This window comes from Palaemon carinicauda, chromosome 8 (assembly GCF_036898095.1).
Source record: "Palaemon carinicauda isolate YSFRI2023 chromosome 8, ASM3689809v2, whole genome shotgun sequence".
NCBI classification, from domain to species: Eukaryota; Metazoa; Arthropoda; class Malacostraca; order Decapoda; family Palaemonidae; genus Palaemon; species Palaemon carinicauda.
In genome coordinates, this window is record NC_090732.1 from 39,565,896 (window position 1) to 39,583,395 (window position 17,500).

At 33.7% G+C, this 17,500-nt stretch overlaps 1 protein-coding gene across 2 annotated transcripts in view; it reads right to left on the reverse strand.

Annotated features, from left to right (window-relative positions):
- LOC137645715 (rootletin-like) overlaps positions 1-17,500 on the reverse strand; it is a 746,485-nt gene that overhangs the window by 293,591 nt on the left and 435,394 nt on the right. For both annotated transcript variants that reach the window (XM_068378593.1, XM_068378592.1), the window contains exons 9-10: positions 2,119-2,331; positions 505-696 (exon numbers count right to left, since the gene is read on the reverse strand). In XM_068378593.1, the coding sequence (XP_068234694.1) occupies positions 505-696; positions 2,119-2,331 (405 nt within the window). The remainder of the gene's footprint in view (positions 1-504; positions 697-2,118; positions 2,332-17,500) is intronic.

Consider the following 17,500-nt stretch of genomic DNA (forward strand, 5'->3'; position numbering starts at 1 on the left):
TACATATATATATATATATATATATATATATATATATATATATATATATATACACACACTTGTAAATAATGTACAAATACTGTACAAAATTGTCATGAAGCTTCAATTTCAATTATTATTATATAACATAGCTTTAATTTTTTTGACAAAATTACTTATCTGCATATCAAAAATAGCTTTTAAGGACATCAAGTTTCTGCAGATAGACTTTTTCTTATACAATGGACAGAAAACCCATGATCAAACACGTAATGCAGCTTTATACTATTCTCAGATTGAGAAGTTTAAAGTATATATTTTAGCCACCACTATCTAATAAGGTAGCTGAAATACCTCACTTGTGCTTTTATGAATTATAAAAATTCACTTTATAATATACGGGTCAAATGTATGCTTTTCTGCACAATATCAACTATCCCTTTAACCAAACAGATAAGATTAAACGATCATCAAAGCTGCAGATACTAACTTCTAAAAGACTAAGAAAACGTTAACATAACTTACCAGTTTTTTATTAAGTTCTGCTATTGTTCTTTCCTTGTCCCTCAAACCGTTGTTAAGTTCAGCTACTCTTGAATTAAGTTCATTGATCTTTTCCTTGAGGTTGGTCTTTTCCGTTTCCGCGCGGACCTGCGACCTCTCGCATTCCTGGATGCGGCCCCACAAATCTGATGGATTACCAACCACATATTCATCCTGTTTGGATAGAAAAAAAAGATTAAATACAGGTACTTTTTGTTTAACAAATAGACTGTACTGATATTATCAATATAAAAAATTGTGTAAATAATTATCTACAATACCGGAAGATCGTTAGTATTAGTTGAACCCTGAATGTCATAGAACAGTTTTTGAACAAATTATATAAATTTGTGAATAACTAAAAAATATATTCAACTCAAGTAAATTTTAAATTAAAGTAAAATAAAAATTTTAACTATATTACTTCAAGTTAATAAAACACCTACATAAAATTAGCAAACAGGAATCCAAAATAAACCTTGTGTTCAGCACCTGGACTCAAATAATTACAAGGGTAAATGTGAAAGGTACACATGGTATCATCAATAAAGCTAAATGATAATGAAACAAACAGTGGGAACAACTACCAGGATTTAATTTCAAAGAAATTTCAAAATAAAGTCATATAAAAAGTCTTGCAAATGACGGCAGTGACGTGAACTATTCCAGCCCCGATGAAGGAGATAATTAAAAACAAGGGTTATTTCTATCCTCGGAGAAAGCATTTAACCCCCTGCTTGATTATGGAAGAGTAAACCACTTAAACTCAAGAAAAAGAGACATATAACACCTTTTGGTCAAGAGCCAGGAGCATTTGATAAGAGGCAAAGGCGAAGTCAGTCATTAAATCAGTTGCATTTGATTAAACCAGTCTAAATGGAGAGAGAAGATGAAACAACAAAAACACAATATAGCGACGAAGAAAATAAACATCGGAAACAAAATAATTTTCTCAGCAGAATTAATCATTTTATTCTTGAGATTTCTCAAATGCTAGTCTGAGATAACATAAACATGAAAATATTGGCAGAAGTGGATGGCAACACTAAATTACATATAAACCAAAACAAGAAATTTTATGTATTAGCACATGGAAGCAATGAAACTGATGAAGTAAAAAGATTCCCATGAATTATCAAGATCCGAGCTGAGAGGAAAAAGCGCTATTTGAGATTTATTGCTAATAGGGAATGTCTTGGAGGTAAAATAGGAAAAAATAGAGGTTTAAATGTATACAGGATAATGCTGCTGATGTAGAAGAGTAATGATACCGTTGAAAGAACAGAACTCAAAAGGACGCCACCAATGTGTAAAGTTAATAGATTTTAGATTACTAAGAGAAAGAGAGCCAAATCAATTATATGAAAAGCTAGATATGAATTTACAGATGTATAGATACTGGTCTCCAGAGATCATGATCAGGTATCAAATTATAGCTGGAAGCCATGTTTGTGATTAAAACCATGAAACTAGATTGAAAATGAAAGGCCTCACTAGCACATTAACGGCAATACTCCGATGGAATTAGTCTCATAAAATGTTAAGTGCCAAATATTGGTCTTGAACAAAAAATAGTACCTGAAACGAAGTCAGTACCTTATCTCCGGTGGGTATGATACTCATATTGGAGTGAGCTGATTGGCAGGCAGACAAGAGGAGATGAGAGTAACGGTCGAAGTCACCTCGCAGTTCTGTCAGATCGCGGGAGGTCAGGTGTTTCACCTCGGAGAAGGTGCGCTTCACACACCCGATCTCTCGCCAAAGGTCAAGTAAGTTTTTGTGTTCCGATATATAATATTTGTTGAATTGCTGTGGGAAGAAAAAAAATATATATTAACAATAGAACCTACCCGTTGAAAATAATTGTATATACTCCTTTCGGTTAGGATTATTATTTATAAAACTCTTATAATTATAAAATTTTTAATAATTATAAAAATCAATTATAATTGTATATGTAAAATATTTTCAAGATCAATCACAAACGACAAAAATATACATATAATTGCAGGTTTTGAAACTAAGAACCCTTCATCTTATGGACAAAACAGAATTTCTTCAAATATTCATAAGAGAAAACCTTTTTAAATATGTAACTTCAGGATTTCATGATAACAAAGAAGAGCCATTTTCCATGAAATCTTATAGTCAAAATTGATTATACTTACCTTTTCATGTTTAAAGTCTCATCCTTTTACCATTACCAAAAATAAAAAAACAAATCTTCTATATCAGTACATTATACAGTTTAAATATATTATTTTCGTTTCTAAATTTTTCGTTGAAGGTCGAAATTTTCACCTTTCAAAGCGTATAACAGCGCAATTTCCTAAATTATATATTTACTTTATAAAAGAATTAAAGAATTGGTGAAACATAAAACGCTCTTGATCATGGTAAAACATCTAGACATGTGTAAATCACCCTTCCTTGCCTTGTGTTGTATAAATATCAATTGGGCACAAGTTTATCAACTCAACTAAAGCGTGAAACTGACGCGGTATCATTACCACGATGTAAAGTAATGAGCCATAGCAAAATAAAATCACTAATAGGTCCCTCCAATGAAAAAAAAAATAATAATGGCAAATGCATGACCGACATGCATAAGAATATAAAGATTCTCTGTTATATTGTTGAATGATGATATTTTAATACAAGCCAACTGAATGACCAAAATGGTTGTGGAATAGTGCAATGCCAGGAATGCCGTAATTAAAGGACAGCATAAGTCGCCTCACAATATTAGAGCTCACGCAAGATGAAGTTAGTTCCCAACTCATTTCATAATTGAAGATTCTTTCCGTTTTAATTCCTTTGAGACACTGTGCATAAAAATCTAGTGAAAACTAAATTTCAGAGAATAAAAGATCTTTAAACAAACAAAAGGGAAGGCAATGTAAAGGGATCCTAGGCGATAAGGATTTTTTTTTTCATTACGCGAAGTGCAGAAGAAGAAGATTTTGCTGAGGTTTATCGATGGAATGAAGATTTAGGGGCATTTGGAAAAGACGAAAAATGGAAGATTAAGATCATACCTAATATATTCCAATTTCTCTAACCTCAAAATTTTGATTTATCTCTATAGTTCATTAGTGACTGGTCGCCTCCCAAAAAAGAAAATTCCGTCTATTTCGTCTGCCGCAAGCTTATTATAGGAAACTAGTTCCCCTTCCAACCTAAAAACCAGAATGTTACCACATCTTAATCAAATATATAAGCAATACGATTTATTGTGTTTGAAGAAACAAAAGGTCCAATTGAAAACATTAAGCTGTAACTGCTGGTGCACTAACATATTGAGATTTTTTCAATGGCAAGTTTAAAGAAGTCAAAACATTTGAAGATCTGAAAAGTTGTGGAAATTAATATAATTCTTCAATGTTGGTATGCTTAAAGAAATTATATTGATCTATTATCATAAAATATAAACGTGATGAAAATTAGCTATACTGAATTTAATCATTTCGAAAAATTATTTACATTTATGAAGTTATGAGACGGGGATAGCAATGGAAATAACTGCTCAGCAAGAAATTGCTAGGTGTAAACAGCAACTGGTTACTGCTGAAAAAATAATACTGAGGTCAGCAGATGACGGTTATGCTTGTATTTGACTAAAGATGGATATGTGCTTTTTAACATACACATAACTAATTATCGCTACTTATAACCATCTTAAATTCGCTAGAGAACTGTACACGAGATTAAAGGCTATTGCTAAAAGAGCCCCAACTTTAGTACATATTCCATGGACATTTTCTCATTAGATTTCGACACTTCCTGCTATATCACTACAACTGGTCCACATAATGAATATACAAGTCAAAAGTGTGAAAAGTTTATAATTTTGATATGTTTTAGTGGAATGTCACCTCATTTCACGTATTGAAAAGATGACTCAAATATCTGTGACACTATATTTGGGATACCAACTTTTCTGATTATAACACTTAATTGGCTGGAACTGAATGGTGACCATATAACCAATGTTCCCAATCCATAGTCTCGGCCATCTCTGCTTTATCACTTCTTTCCATAGTCTAGGATTTGGAATAATATGCTTACACTAAACGAAACCTTTTCAATTATATTTCTAAGTGTTATTCGTGAAATAATCTATTGATCTGAAGTGTTATTCGTTTTATATTAACACAAGTATTGTTATCGAAAATACAGTTTCACTCGTTTCATCGTCAACTTGCTTCTACAAGTCAAGTTCGTGACTTTTTCCATGTTAAAAGAATGTATGCTCATTCAGAATAATAACAAACACAACAGCAATAATAATAATAATAATAATAATAATAATAATAATAATAATAATAATAATAATAATAATAATAATAATAATAATAATAATAATAATATGTGGCGTCGTGGCAGAATGGGTTAGGTTGTCGATGGATTGGTTAAGCAACATTGAGCCTGGTCAGTCGTTGAATGGATGACCGGTCTCCTCGGCGTTGATCCCTTGGGAAAGGATCTTTACCATAATCTCCTCAGTCTACTCAGCTGTATATGATTACCTATCCCTGATGGGGTAGGGTACAGCTCTGGGTTAAATAGCAAAACTCACAAATGATGGAAAAAAAATGAAGGATTAAACGATAAAGACGTAAATAGAACCTATGGCAACAGAGTAGCTTCGTCCAGCAACCCGGTAATCAACCCAGTTGAAGGGGAAGACGGTCAGGTACTTGGAGATCGTCATCCAGCAACTGACCACCACAATGACAGAAACCAACAGCCAGAGACTGGAGCTACAGAAGCAAACCAAAGGAAAAAATGGTCAAGAGAAGAAAATAAGGAAATATGGAGATGCTACATCAGAAGCAACCCGACAGAGAGAGGATACAGAAGACGGTTGGTCGACATCTGGAATGAGAGGAAAAACACCCCCCAAACAGAGCAGAGGCTGACAGCCCAAGTATGGAACATAATAAAGAAAAAGAACTGGCTCTCCCCAACAGAAAGAGAGAAACTGGAACGGGAAATGACACTCGACAACGAATTACAAGAAGACGAACTGAGAGACAATGCCACAGAAGACTACAGGGATGATAGGGTATTAAACAACGACACACAAAGAAACACAGACGAAGTAACAGATAGGACGGTTATGAGTAGAAAAGATTAGACAATGGATGGAGCTAGATACAGAGCGAACAAAGATCCCCTCCAGGTAAACCTACAACACCAATAAATTAAGGGAACAACTGACGTCAATGAAACAACGGCAATAATACAAACCACCAGTATCACAGAAACTAGTGACTTGGCATATGCAGGACCAAGGACACCAACAACACAAACACAACCAACCGAACAGAAACCAAAACAGCAACCTCCTTGGAAAAGGCGCCTAGAAAAGCAAATCATGGTGATGAGATCTGACTTGAGTAAACTGAAAGAGATGGCAGAAAAAAGGCTAAGAAGCAGGAAAATAAGGAAGGAACTCAACGAGAAATACTAGATACTAAACAACACAATAGAAGATGTAAAACAGAGGCTTAGGGCCAAAGCACACATGATCCAACGGTACATTAACAGGAATAAGGGTTACCAACAGAGCAAACTATTTGGCACCAACCAGAAAACACTAAAACATAAAGAACAATCCGGTATCACACAATATGAATGCAAGTCAAGGAAGAAGAAACAGGGAGAATAAAACAAAGATTCACAGAGATCACGACAGACACAGTTAGACACCAACTAAGGAAAATGCCTAAGTAGAAAGCCCCAGATGTCGATGAAGTCCATGGATACTTGCTCAAAAACGTCAAGGCCCTACACCCACGAATAGCAGAACAACTCCAGCATTGTATCTCAAATCGCCATGCACCCAAATGGATGACCACAGAGAGAACATCCTTATTACAAAAAGACAAGATTAAGGGAAATATAACCAGTAACTACGAGCCTATCACCTGCCTACCAATAATGTGGAAGTTACTAAAAAGTATCATCAGTGAAAGGCTATACAATAACCTAGAGGAGACAAACACCATACCAGACCAAAAGAAACGCTGCAGGAGGTGTAGGGGGCACAAAAGACCAGCTCCTGATAGACAAAATGGTAATAAAGAACAGTAGGAGAGGAAAAACCAACCTAAGCATGGCATGGATTGACTATAAGAAAGCCTTCGACATGATACCACACACATGGCTAATAGAATGCCTGAAAATATATGGGGCAGAGGAAAACACCATCAGCTTCTTCAAAAATACAATGCGCAACTGGAATACAATACTTACAAGCTCTGGAATAAGACTAGCAGAGGTTAATATCAGAAGAGGGATCTTCCAGGGCGACTCTCTGTCCCCACTACTCTTCGTAGTAGCCATGATTTCCTTGACAAAAGTACTGCAGAAGATGGATGCTGGGTACCAACTCAAGAAAAGAGGCAACAGAATTAACCATCTGATGTTCATGGACGACATCAAGCTGTATGGTAAGAACATCAAGGAAATAGATGCCTTGATCCAGACTATAAGGATTGTATCTGGTGACATCAGGATGGAGTTTGGAATAGAAAATGTGCCTGAGTCAACATACAAAAGAGCAAAGTAACAGGGACTGAAGAGATAAAGCTACCAGATGGGAGCAGCATCAAACATATAGATGAAACGGGTTACAAATACCTGGGAATAACAGGAGAGGATATAAAACACCAAGAGATGAAGGACACGATCAGAAAAGAGTATACGCAGAGACTCAAGGATACTCAAGTCAAAACTCAACGCCGGAAATATCATAAAAGCCATAAACACATGGACAAGGCCAGTAATCAGATACAGAGCAGGAATAGTCGAATAGATGAAGTTACAACTCTGCAGCATAAACCAGAAAACTAGGAAACATATGACAATACACAAAACACTACACCCAAGAGCAAATACTGACAGACTATACATAACACGAAAGGAAGGAGAGAGAGGACTACTGAGTATAGAGAACATCGTCAACATCGAAAATAGAGAGCTGGGGAAATATCTGAAAACCAGTGAAGACGAGTGGCTCAAGAGTGCATGGGAAGAAAGACTGATAAAAGTAGACGAAGACCCAGAAATATAAACAGGAGAATGACAAGCATAACAGAGGACTGACACAACAAACCAATGCACGGACAATACATGAGATAGACTAAAGAAGTAGCCAGCGATGACACGTGGCAATGGCTACTGAGGGGAGATTTCAAGAAGGAAACTGAAGGAATGATAATAGCAGCACAAGATCAGGCCCTAAGAACGAGATATGTTCAAAGAACGATAGACGGAAATAACATCTCTTCCATATGTAGGAATTGCAATACGAAAAATGAAGCCATAAACCACATAAAAAGCGTATGTTCGCAACTTGGCCAGAATCAGTACAAAAAGAGCATGACTCAGTGGCAAAAGCCTTCCACTGGAGCCTCTGCAAGAAACATCAGCTACCTTGCAATAATAAAGTGGTACGAGCACCAACCTGAGGAAGTGATAGAAAACGATCAGGCCAATATCCTCTGGGACTATGGTATCAGAACAGATAGAATGATACGTGCAAATAGGCCAGACATGACGTTGATTGACAAAATCAAAAAGAAAGTATCACTCATTGGTATCGCAGCACCATGGGACTCCAGAGTTGAAGAAAAAGAGAGGGATAATGGATTAGTATCAAGACCTGAAAATAGAAATAAGAAGGATATGGGTATGCCAGTGGAAATTGTACCCATAATCATAGGAACACTAGACACTATCTCAAGATCCCTGAAAAGGACTCTAGAAAAACTAAAGGCTAAAGTAGCTCCACGACTCATGCAAAAGAGAGTGATCTTAAGAACGGCGCACATAATAAGAAAAGTGATGGACTCCTAAGGAGGCAGGAAGCTACCCGGAACCCTACACTATAAATACCACCTAGTCGAAAGACTGTGATAGAGAAAAGTAATAATAATAATAATAATAATAATAATAATAATAATAATGATGATGTTGATGATAATGATGATGATGATGATAACAAAAGTTTAAAAGAGATTGAACAAACTCTGGCCCGAACTTATAAAAAAAGCCCATTCCCTCACCAAATTTCATGTTATCATTCAGACCTACAAAAATCAATGGCACCTAAGTAATTATGCATACTAATTCTACTTTGATGCACTATGCTACAATGGAACATAAAGTAAATATATACTGTAAAACTAACAATCTCCTGTTTGGTGCTGCCATATTCTTAGAGTATGTGAATGCATTCAATGTCCAGCGCAGGCATTTAATTCCCCAACTGTAACGTGTAGTTAGGGAAACAGCCCAATAGGAAAAGGAAAGCAACGCCATCAGATGTCGGGCAATAATAACAATGACATCACCCACCTCAGGCATTCAAACAGCCATGACAATTGAAGTAACCGTCTACAAAATTTTGAGAAAAAATGGAAATTAAAGTAACTGCATACAAAATTCAAATAAAAATAGTTTTTAAATTCTTTTATAGATATTTCAACAGTAATGACAATAAAAGATTTTATCATACAAATATACAATTATGATTATAAAAACAACTAGTTCTCTAGTCTTGGGTAGTGCCATAGCCTCTGTACCATGGTCTTCCACTGTCTTGGGTTAGAGTTCTCTTGCTTTGAAGGTACATTCGGGCACACTATTCTATCTAATTTCTCTTCTTGTTTTGTTAAAGTTTTAATAGTTTATATAGGAAATATTTATTCTAATGTTGTTACTTTAAGACATTTTATTTTTCTGTGTTTCCTTTCCTCACTAAGCTATTTTCCCTGTTGGGGCCCCTGAGCTTATAGCATCTTGCTTTTCCAACTAGGGTTGTAGCTTACCAAGTAATAATAATAATAATAATAATAATAATAATAATAATAATAATAATACTGCCTAAATCGAGATAACAATAACAATGAGAACTAGAATGGGCACTTGGAAGTACACATACCTTTGTCTATATCAAAATGTATATTGCAAAATAGGCAATTGAATTATCCATAGTTTGACACTAATTTCCTGTAAATCGGATACAAATTTACCACTATACAGCAAAAAGACGTTTTGGACTTTATCGTGACCTTGACCTTGATCATGTTGTATATCACAAATCGTGACCTTGACCTTGTTCATGTTGTATATCACAAATTGTAACCTTGACCTTGATCATGCTGTATATAACAAATCGTGACCTTGACCTTGATCATGTTGTATATCACAAATCATGACCTTGACCTTGATCATGTTGTATATCACAAATCGTGACCTTGACCATGTTGTATATTACAAGATAAGTAACTGAATAATTTATATTTTAGCACTAGTTTCATGCAAATCTGATAAACATTAACCACTATATAAAAAATAATTTTTTTTTATCTTTTCATGACCTTGACTTTGGCCAAATCAGTCCCAATATTTATTCAAATTGCCGTTGTTATGCAAATAGGATAACAATGGCCTTGTACAGACGAAACTTGCACTTTTTCCAAGTTCGCAGATCCCGCTGACCTTTGAACCCCGACCGCTAACAAGAACAATGACGTCACTAAATCATGTACTGTATATCACGAGATAGGCAATTGAATTAAGCACATTATTGCACTAGTTTCATGCAAATTGGATACAAATTTACGATGACATAGCAAATAAAAACTTGTGGACCATTTTGTGACCTTGACCTTGATAGCAAATTAGATTATACACATTTTGACGCTAGTTTCACGTTAATCGGATAAAAATTGATCACAATATAGCAAAAAGACGCTTTTGACTTTTCATAACATTGACCTTTGACCCAATCATGTTATTATCACAAGATAGAAACTGAATCACGGACATTTTTGCACTAGTTTCAAGCAAATCGGATAAATATTGACCACGATATAAAAAAAAAAAAAATTACCTTTTCGTGACCTCGACCTTTGGCCCAATCACTCCCATATATTGTCCCTGTTATGCAAAGAAATCGGATAACAATGGCCGAGTAATGAACAAACCTACACCTTTTTTCCAAGTTCATTGACCCCGTTAACCTTTGAACCCTAACTGCTAATAATGGTAATGACGTCCATGAATCACGTTGTATATCACAAGAGGCGAATTGAATTATGCACATTTTAGCCCTAGTTTCGCGCAAATCATTTAAAAAATTCATGATATAGAAAAAATTATTTTTCACCTTTCTGTGACCTTGACCTTGATCATGTTGTACAGTATATCACAAGATAGGCAATTAGATTATGCACATTTTGGCACTGATTTCATGCCATCGGATAAAAATTGAGCACGATATAGCAAAAAGACATTTAGCCTTGACCTTTACTTTTGACCCGATCACACACAAATCACGAGATATGCAATTGAATTGTGCACATTTTGACCTTATTTTCATTCAAATTGGTTAAAAACTGACCACGATATAGAAAGAATACTTTTTTACTTTTCTGTTACCTTAATTTTTGAACTTGGTAAATCTAATCAAACTGTCCTTGAATCATGACTAATAATCCCTCCAAATTTCCTGAGATTCTGTGAAATCATTTTTGAGTACGCAAATCACAGAGAAACAAATATACAAACAAATAAATACACGCCTCTCAAAACATAACTTTTTGACAAAGGTAATAACCGTATCCCAGAAGAAAGATTCTAGTCATTAACCCAATTCGCTCAGAACTTTACAATATGCAACAATTGCAATTAAAGAAAACATCTGAGTATTTCGGACAACAATTATCATAAAACCAAAGAATACAAATAGAAGATAAAACGCGTTTTCTGGGGAATGGGAGAACTTTAAAATTACTAAAGATAGCATTATGCGATAATAAATTGAAGTGATTTATTATCGGAAGCAACTAACGGTACTAGGTATCTTTCATGATGTCAAATGATCCTAATGTCATGATAATATAAAGGGCAATCAGAGATGATGAGCTTTGGCCAATGCGAATACGATAGTATCCCAAACACTAAGCTAAGTACATTTTCTTCCATGAACACTTGGATGACGACTGACACAGCTTTATAGTAAAATCATTGAGAAGTTTTCAGACTTGGTATAGTCTGAAAATAAATGGTGGTGGGGGGGATTTGTCACGTACATATGTAAAGCTATAGAGGTCAGGGAGCAATGGCTTATGACCTCTTGAGAAACGTCGCCAATGGATATCGCCAGCTGAGTAATCATACTGACGCAGTGATGTCAAACATACTGTTAGCACAAACCCTTTAACTACTTCAACCCCCCCAGGTCAACGCCACATTCAAAACGGCGATTCTACCACCACTCATAGTCTGTGGGGGTGGAGGGGGGGGGGCGTTGTACCTTAGTAATAAAAGGTAACCACGAAGTACGGCAGGCAAGTCTCAAGTCGTGCGAGGGCTTTACGGAGAAAAGGGTTAAACTGATAAAGCCAAATCATAATTTAATCAAGTATTGAATATCATATAATTACTAATATCCTTATTCACAATGTACAATTCCTATAGATGAACTCATCTTATAAATAAGTAAGATATCTCATTAGATCACGCATAATTGAGAGTTGCATAAAAAAAGTTGCAAAATAAACCACCATATAACTCAAAGTACAATGACAACTAAAGTTGTGCAATGAAATAAGTAACTGTAATCTAAGGTTTAAGAATTCTCCTTACGATCGATAAGGAAAAGGATAAAAGATCAAGGTATTAATTCTAATAGTCCTAAAAGTTTAGAAAATATAATCAACAGATAACCACCATCACATCCAAGTGTCTTCAGAATTCTTGCTAGCATCTGAATGTATAAAACAAAGCCCGACTTTAAACTAAGGGGATGATAAGGTGCAAAAATACTGTATTGCAAAAATGGTACAACACCAATGAAAACATAACTAATAACTCTAATAGTGTTTGAAATTTATATGTAGGAATACATTTTTTGATGGCTATCATTAAAATAATCTAAGAATAGATTCTTTTAAAAAATGTGTAGATTTTACATAAAATAGGCTAATGACATAATTAGCTGAAAAAAGAGTGTTTCATGACATTTGTATTACACTTATGTTGTTTGTATTGATTATATCAATTTCTTATTTTTATATTTTCTGAGTATTCCATAAACTTTGCCATTTAAAGGTCTCACTGTCCTCAACTTTCCACCAATCTAACTTTTCAAATTCTCCCAATTGATAAAAGAAAATGAAAAATCTTTTCACATTTTCTGACTAATTATTCTAGTTAGCCCTGATATATATTGCATATCCCTTACTTCCAAATATTCTTAGTCAAATTCCGGTACAGGAAAGGACAAAAAAGTTTCTTTAAAGATTATCCAAAATCTAAACCTCACTTCCACCACGTAGAGTTTAGCCTTACCAATCAACTAACACCAAAACCTCAGCTCCATTTCCATTACTCTTCTAAAGCTCCTGATGCTTTCCTTGCTCAACTATAAATTTGGTATTTACTTCTTCCCTAACATCAGTTTCAAATACCAATATCAGTCTACAAATACGTGCAAACCCTAATATAGAAACAAATAAAATGTAAACATGCCTTACTTGTTGATTACTTCAACACACAAGAAAGAGATTACCTTATTGAGAGAGAGAGAGAGAGAGAGAGAGAGAGGAGAGAGAGAGAGAGAGAGAGAGAGAGAGAGAGAGAGAGAGAGAGAGTAACTGTTTTTCACATACTACTGTCTATCCCAAAATATATATTTCCAAGTTTAGTTTTGTGATGCAACCAATATACATAATGACTAAACCTTCTTAATATTTTCTAAAATTTTGTGTGGTGATTTACCAATTCAGAAATTTAAAAAATTATAATGCACACGATATTAGACCCTTCCAAAACAAATCTTTCATGAAAGATGCTTTTTTAGCTACATAATATTCATCTAAAATTCTAGTTTCCATTCTTGACTCTAAGTTTACATGATCTTTCTATTGTTAGAAAAAAAAAACTGGCAAATTGGTCTATCAAGATTTGTTGGAGACCTGTCTATCCTGAGGAAAAGATTACATTTTTCTATTATGCCATGTTTAGAATATTATCCTTTCTGATGGTCTGCAACTGTACCTTATTCTAAATTGTTGGACATGAACCTGAAGTCTATTGAAATCATTACTCCTGACTTGGATGGCAAGCTCTTTGGACATCTTGTATAGGATTTTTTTTTCTTCATAACTAAACATACCAGCTAACCCGGTGGAATTTCATACGTTCAAAATTGATTGCTGCTCGGCTTATAATAACAAACAAATACATACATACACACACAAACACACACACACACACACACACACATATATATATATATATGTATATATATATATATGAATATATATATATATATATGAATATATATATATATATATATATATATATATGAATATATATATATATATATATATATATATATATATATATATATATATACACATAAGCGTGTGTATGTGCGAGCGTGTATTCATATCCACACCGTATATATATATATATATATATATATATATATATATATATATATATGTATATATATACATATATATATGTGTGTGTAGTGTGTGTATACATACATATATATATATATATATATATATATATATATATATATATATATATATATATATTATATATATATATATATGTGTGTATACATATAGGTATACACACAGTACACATATACATATATAATACATACATATATATATATATATATATATATATATATATATATATATATATATATATATATATATATATATGTATATATATATATATATATATACACAATTAACAACTTCTAACTGAATATAATACACAAATGAAAATCTGAATGTGACAGTAAACATTGTTTTATTTTTCTCTGGAGACACCCACTGTTGCACTGTTGAAGTAAACACTTAATTTAAAAAAAAAAAAAAATGCAAGAACGCACGCACAAATATATATGTTTTAACTTGATATCATCTTACTTTTTATTTACAATAAACGATATCGGCGTCAATGACCTTAGATGTCAGGATGACAGAAAATTTTAAATCAGTCAATCACTCAATCTATATATATATATATATATATATGTATATATACATATATATGTGCAAATGAATATATATATATATATATATATATATATATATATATATATATATATATATATATATATATATATGCAAATGAAAATGCATGCAAGAATTTCTGCAACTGTGCAACTAACTGCGTAGCATGTAAAAGTGAAGTCGAAAACGTCATGATGTTAATCATTTAAAATAAGAAAGCAAAATATATATAAAAAAAAAAGTTACGGGGCTAAAAAGAAATCAGGAATTATTGCTGTTCGAAAAAAGTTCATCCGGTAAAGGAAATGTGTTCAGTCTTATAATAAAATAGCAGGAAAGCCTAATCTGCACGTCATTGCAATGCATTGCACGAACATTTTTGTATTGTAAGGGAAAACGTTGACTTTCTCAAAGTTCTTTATATGTCCGGAGAAGAAATAGCACCAGACTTTGGCAGCAAAAAAAAAAAAAAAAGTGTGTGCGTGTGTGTATTTGTTTTCGAGTCAAAACGTCAAATAATACCATACTCTGAATTATAAAAACTAGATATGTAATATTTTCAAGTGTTCGCTGATGTTTGTTCACAATGGTCTACTTTGGGAGAAAATAGTATTTTATCTTTCAACGAAAATATCGAAGGTACCACAAAACATGATGAACAAGACTGAGTGGTAATAAGCACTAGTTTTCACACCAAAATTAAAGAAAATATACCTATAAATGATAGATGAAAACTAATTATGTACTTCATACAGTTATTAATAAAATAGATGCTTATAACCATAGTCTTCAAGGGCAAAGCCATATTAAGTTTCTCTGTATATGATAGACAGTCCATGCTGCAATTTAACTGAAGAAATTAACAATATAAATAAAATAAATAATTTTTGATAAAACTGTATGATAACTGAAGAGTGAAAGCTTTTAAGAAGACAAACTCGCCAAAGATTTACCCTCAAGTTATGTCGGAACACAGTCGAGTAGAGACCCAGTCAATGAAAACGGGGTAACAATCACCGCAGAGTTTTAGGATACACTGAGATGTCTCGAGCGGGGAATCCCTACTTATACTGCGGACTGTCCATTATGTGTGTATGTGTGTGTGTCATCGAGGATACACATTTAATTGGGTCGCCATGTTCTTGCGTGCATGAAACCCAAGGTCTACTCACAACAACAACCATCCTCTGTGCGTGATGACCTTTGTTTACTGAACCACAACGCAATCACTGAAGACATGCCCAAAACTACAATTGTCCCATCATGAACACATACAGAACTTGTACAATTTACAGAGAGCTGACACAACCTTAATTAAATAAACTGTGATTGAATGACTCTGCTGATGTACCAATCATACTCAATTTAATTACATTTTAGATATCTCACCATTTGGCTATATAAATAAATGTACATTAGATACTGAAGTTGTGCATGATTTTGGCGTATCTCTACCTGCATAACAAGTAGGTCTGTCACAAAAATGCATTCATCTTAATTACGAAATTCCAGAAGACACACACACATAGATAGAGAGATATATGGATAGATAGATAGATAGATATAGTTATACTGTATATCCATCAATATGGTAATAATAAAGAATAAGTTTTCACTACCCAAATAATACATTAAATATGCTAGCCTTGTCAAAGAAACAATCGCCTTTCTTGGATATTTATAAGACTTTCAAATCAATAAAGACAACTCATCTTAACATTCAATGAAGGCAAATAAAATCCAAAAACGTGGCATGTACCAACCGTTGCCATAGAACATTATTTTAGGCGAATTCTAGAGAATACAAAAGCTGGTTAAGTAGGAAAGCACTCTTGAGACAACTTGCCCTGAATATGCACATCCAATCAATGCAAGTAAATTCGAAAAGATGTTTAAATTTGCTTCTTTCTTGTCCACACTTAGGTATTGGTTCGTTTTTCGTTTTGCAATTCTATAATATTCACTTTTCTATCTAATCTTCCTATAAACGATATTTAAGATCATAATTCAAACTAAAATATGAATGCAAAAACATATATAATGCAGCCAAGCAATGTTCGGTTTGGTCAGTACTTGGGTGGGTGGCTGCCAAAATAAATAAATAAATAAATAAATAAATAAATAGATAAATAAATAAATGAATAAGTAAAGATGCTGTTAGAACATAAACCCCTTGAATTACAATTTTTAGGCCAAAGGCCAGGTACTCGAACTGGTGAGGTTGTTCAACGCCTTCATATATATGCAAGTCATTAGAAACGTTAACATACGATTGAAATTGCTTAAAAAACACATTGACTCATAAATGCACGCCATTCACATATTCTTAATAAATTCATTAAAATTTAATTACATTTCAGTAAAAAGATCGATTTCATTTTCGAAAATATCAGCGTTGGATTTAGCTTTGAGGTGGTATTTGTGAATCTGATTTACAAATTTTGAGAACAAACTCCAATGTGATCACCTGATAGTGTGTGTCACAGAGTACACACTGGTGCTGTACTACCGTCTAGAATAAATTCTGCGCGAGGCGTGTATGACCAATCCTATGTCTGTTTAAAATAACTTAAAAATTCCTACCAGATATACTGTAAATATCAGCTGGTATGTCGAGGGGTCGAGGAGGAGAGACAACTACCTGTCTTGCAATTTTCTCGAAAATACTATACGGCCTACAATGTCGTTTCATATCAGTGTGGGGAGCCCTTTTCATACGATAACTTTCCTTTAGAGCAGCTTCCTTCACTTTTTTGTATGATACGCCCCTTTCCACGAATTCCCACAGGAGAGGAAGCTGAGCAGAATTATAGTTTTCTACCAATAGGAAATGTAAAAATAACACTTTTGAGCTTTCTGAACAAACGGCTTAGGGATTTTAAAACTTTTAAGAGTGTATAATCCACTCTTGGAGTCAC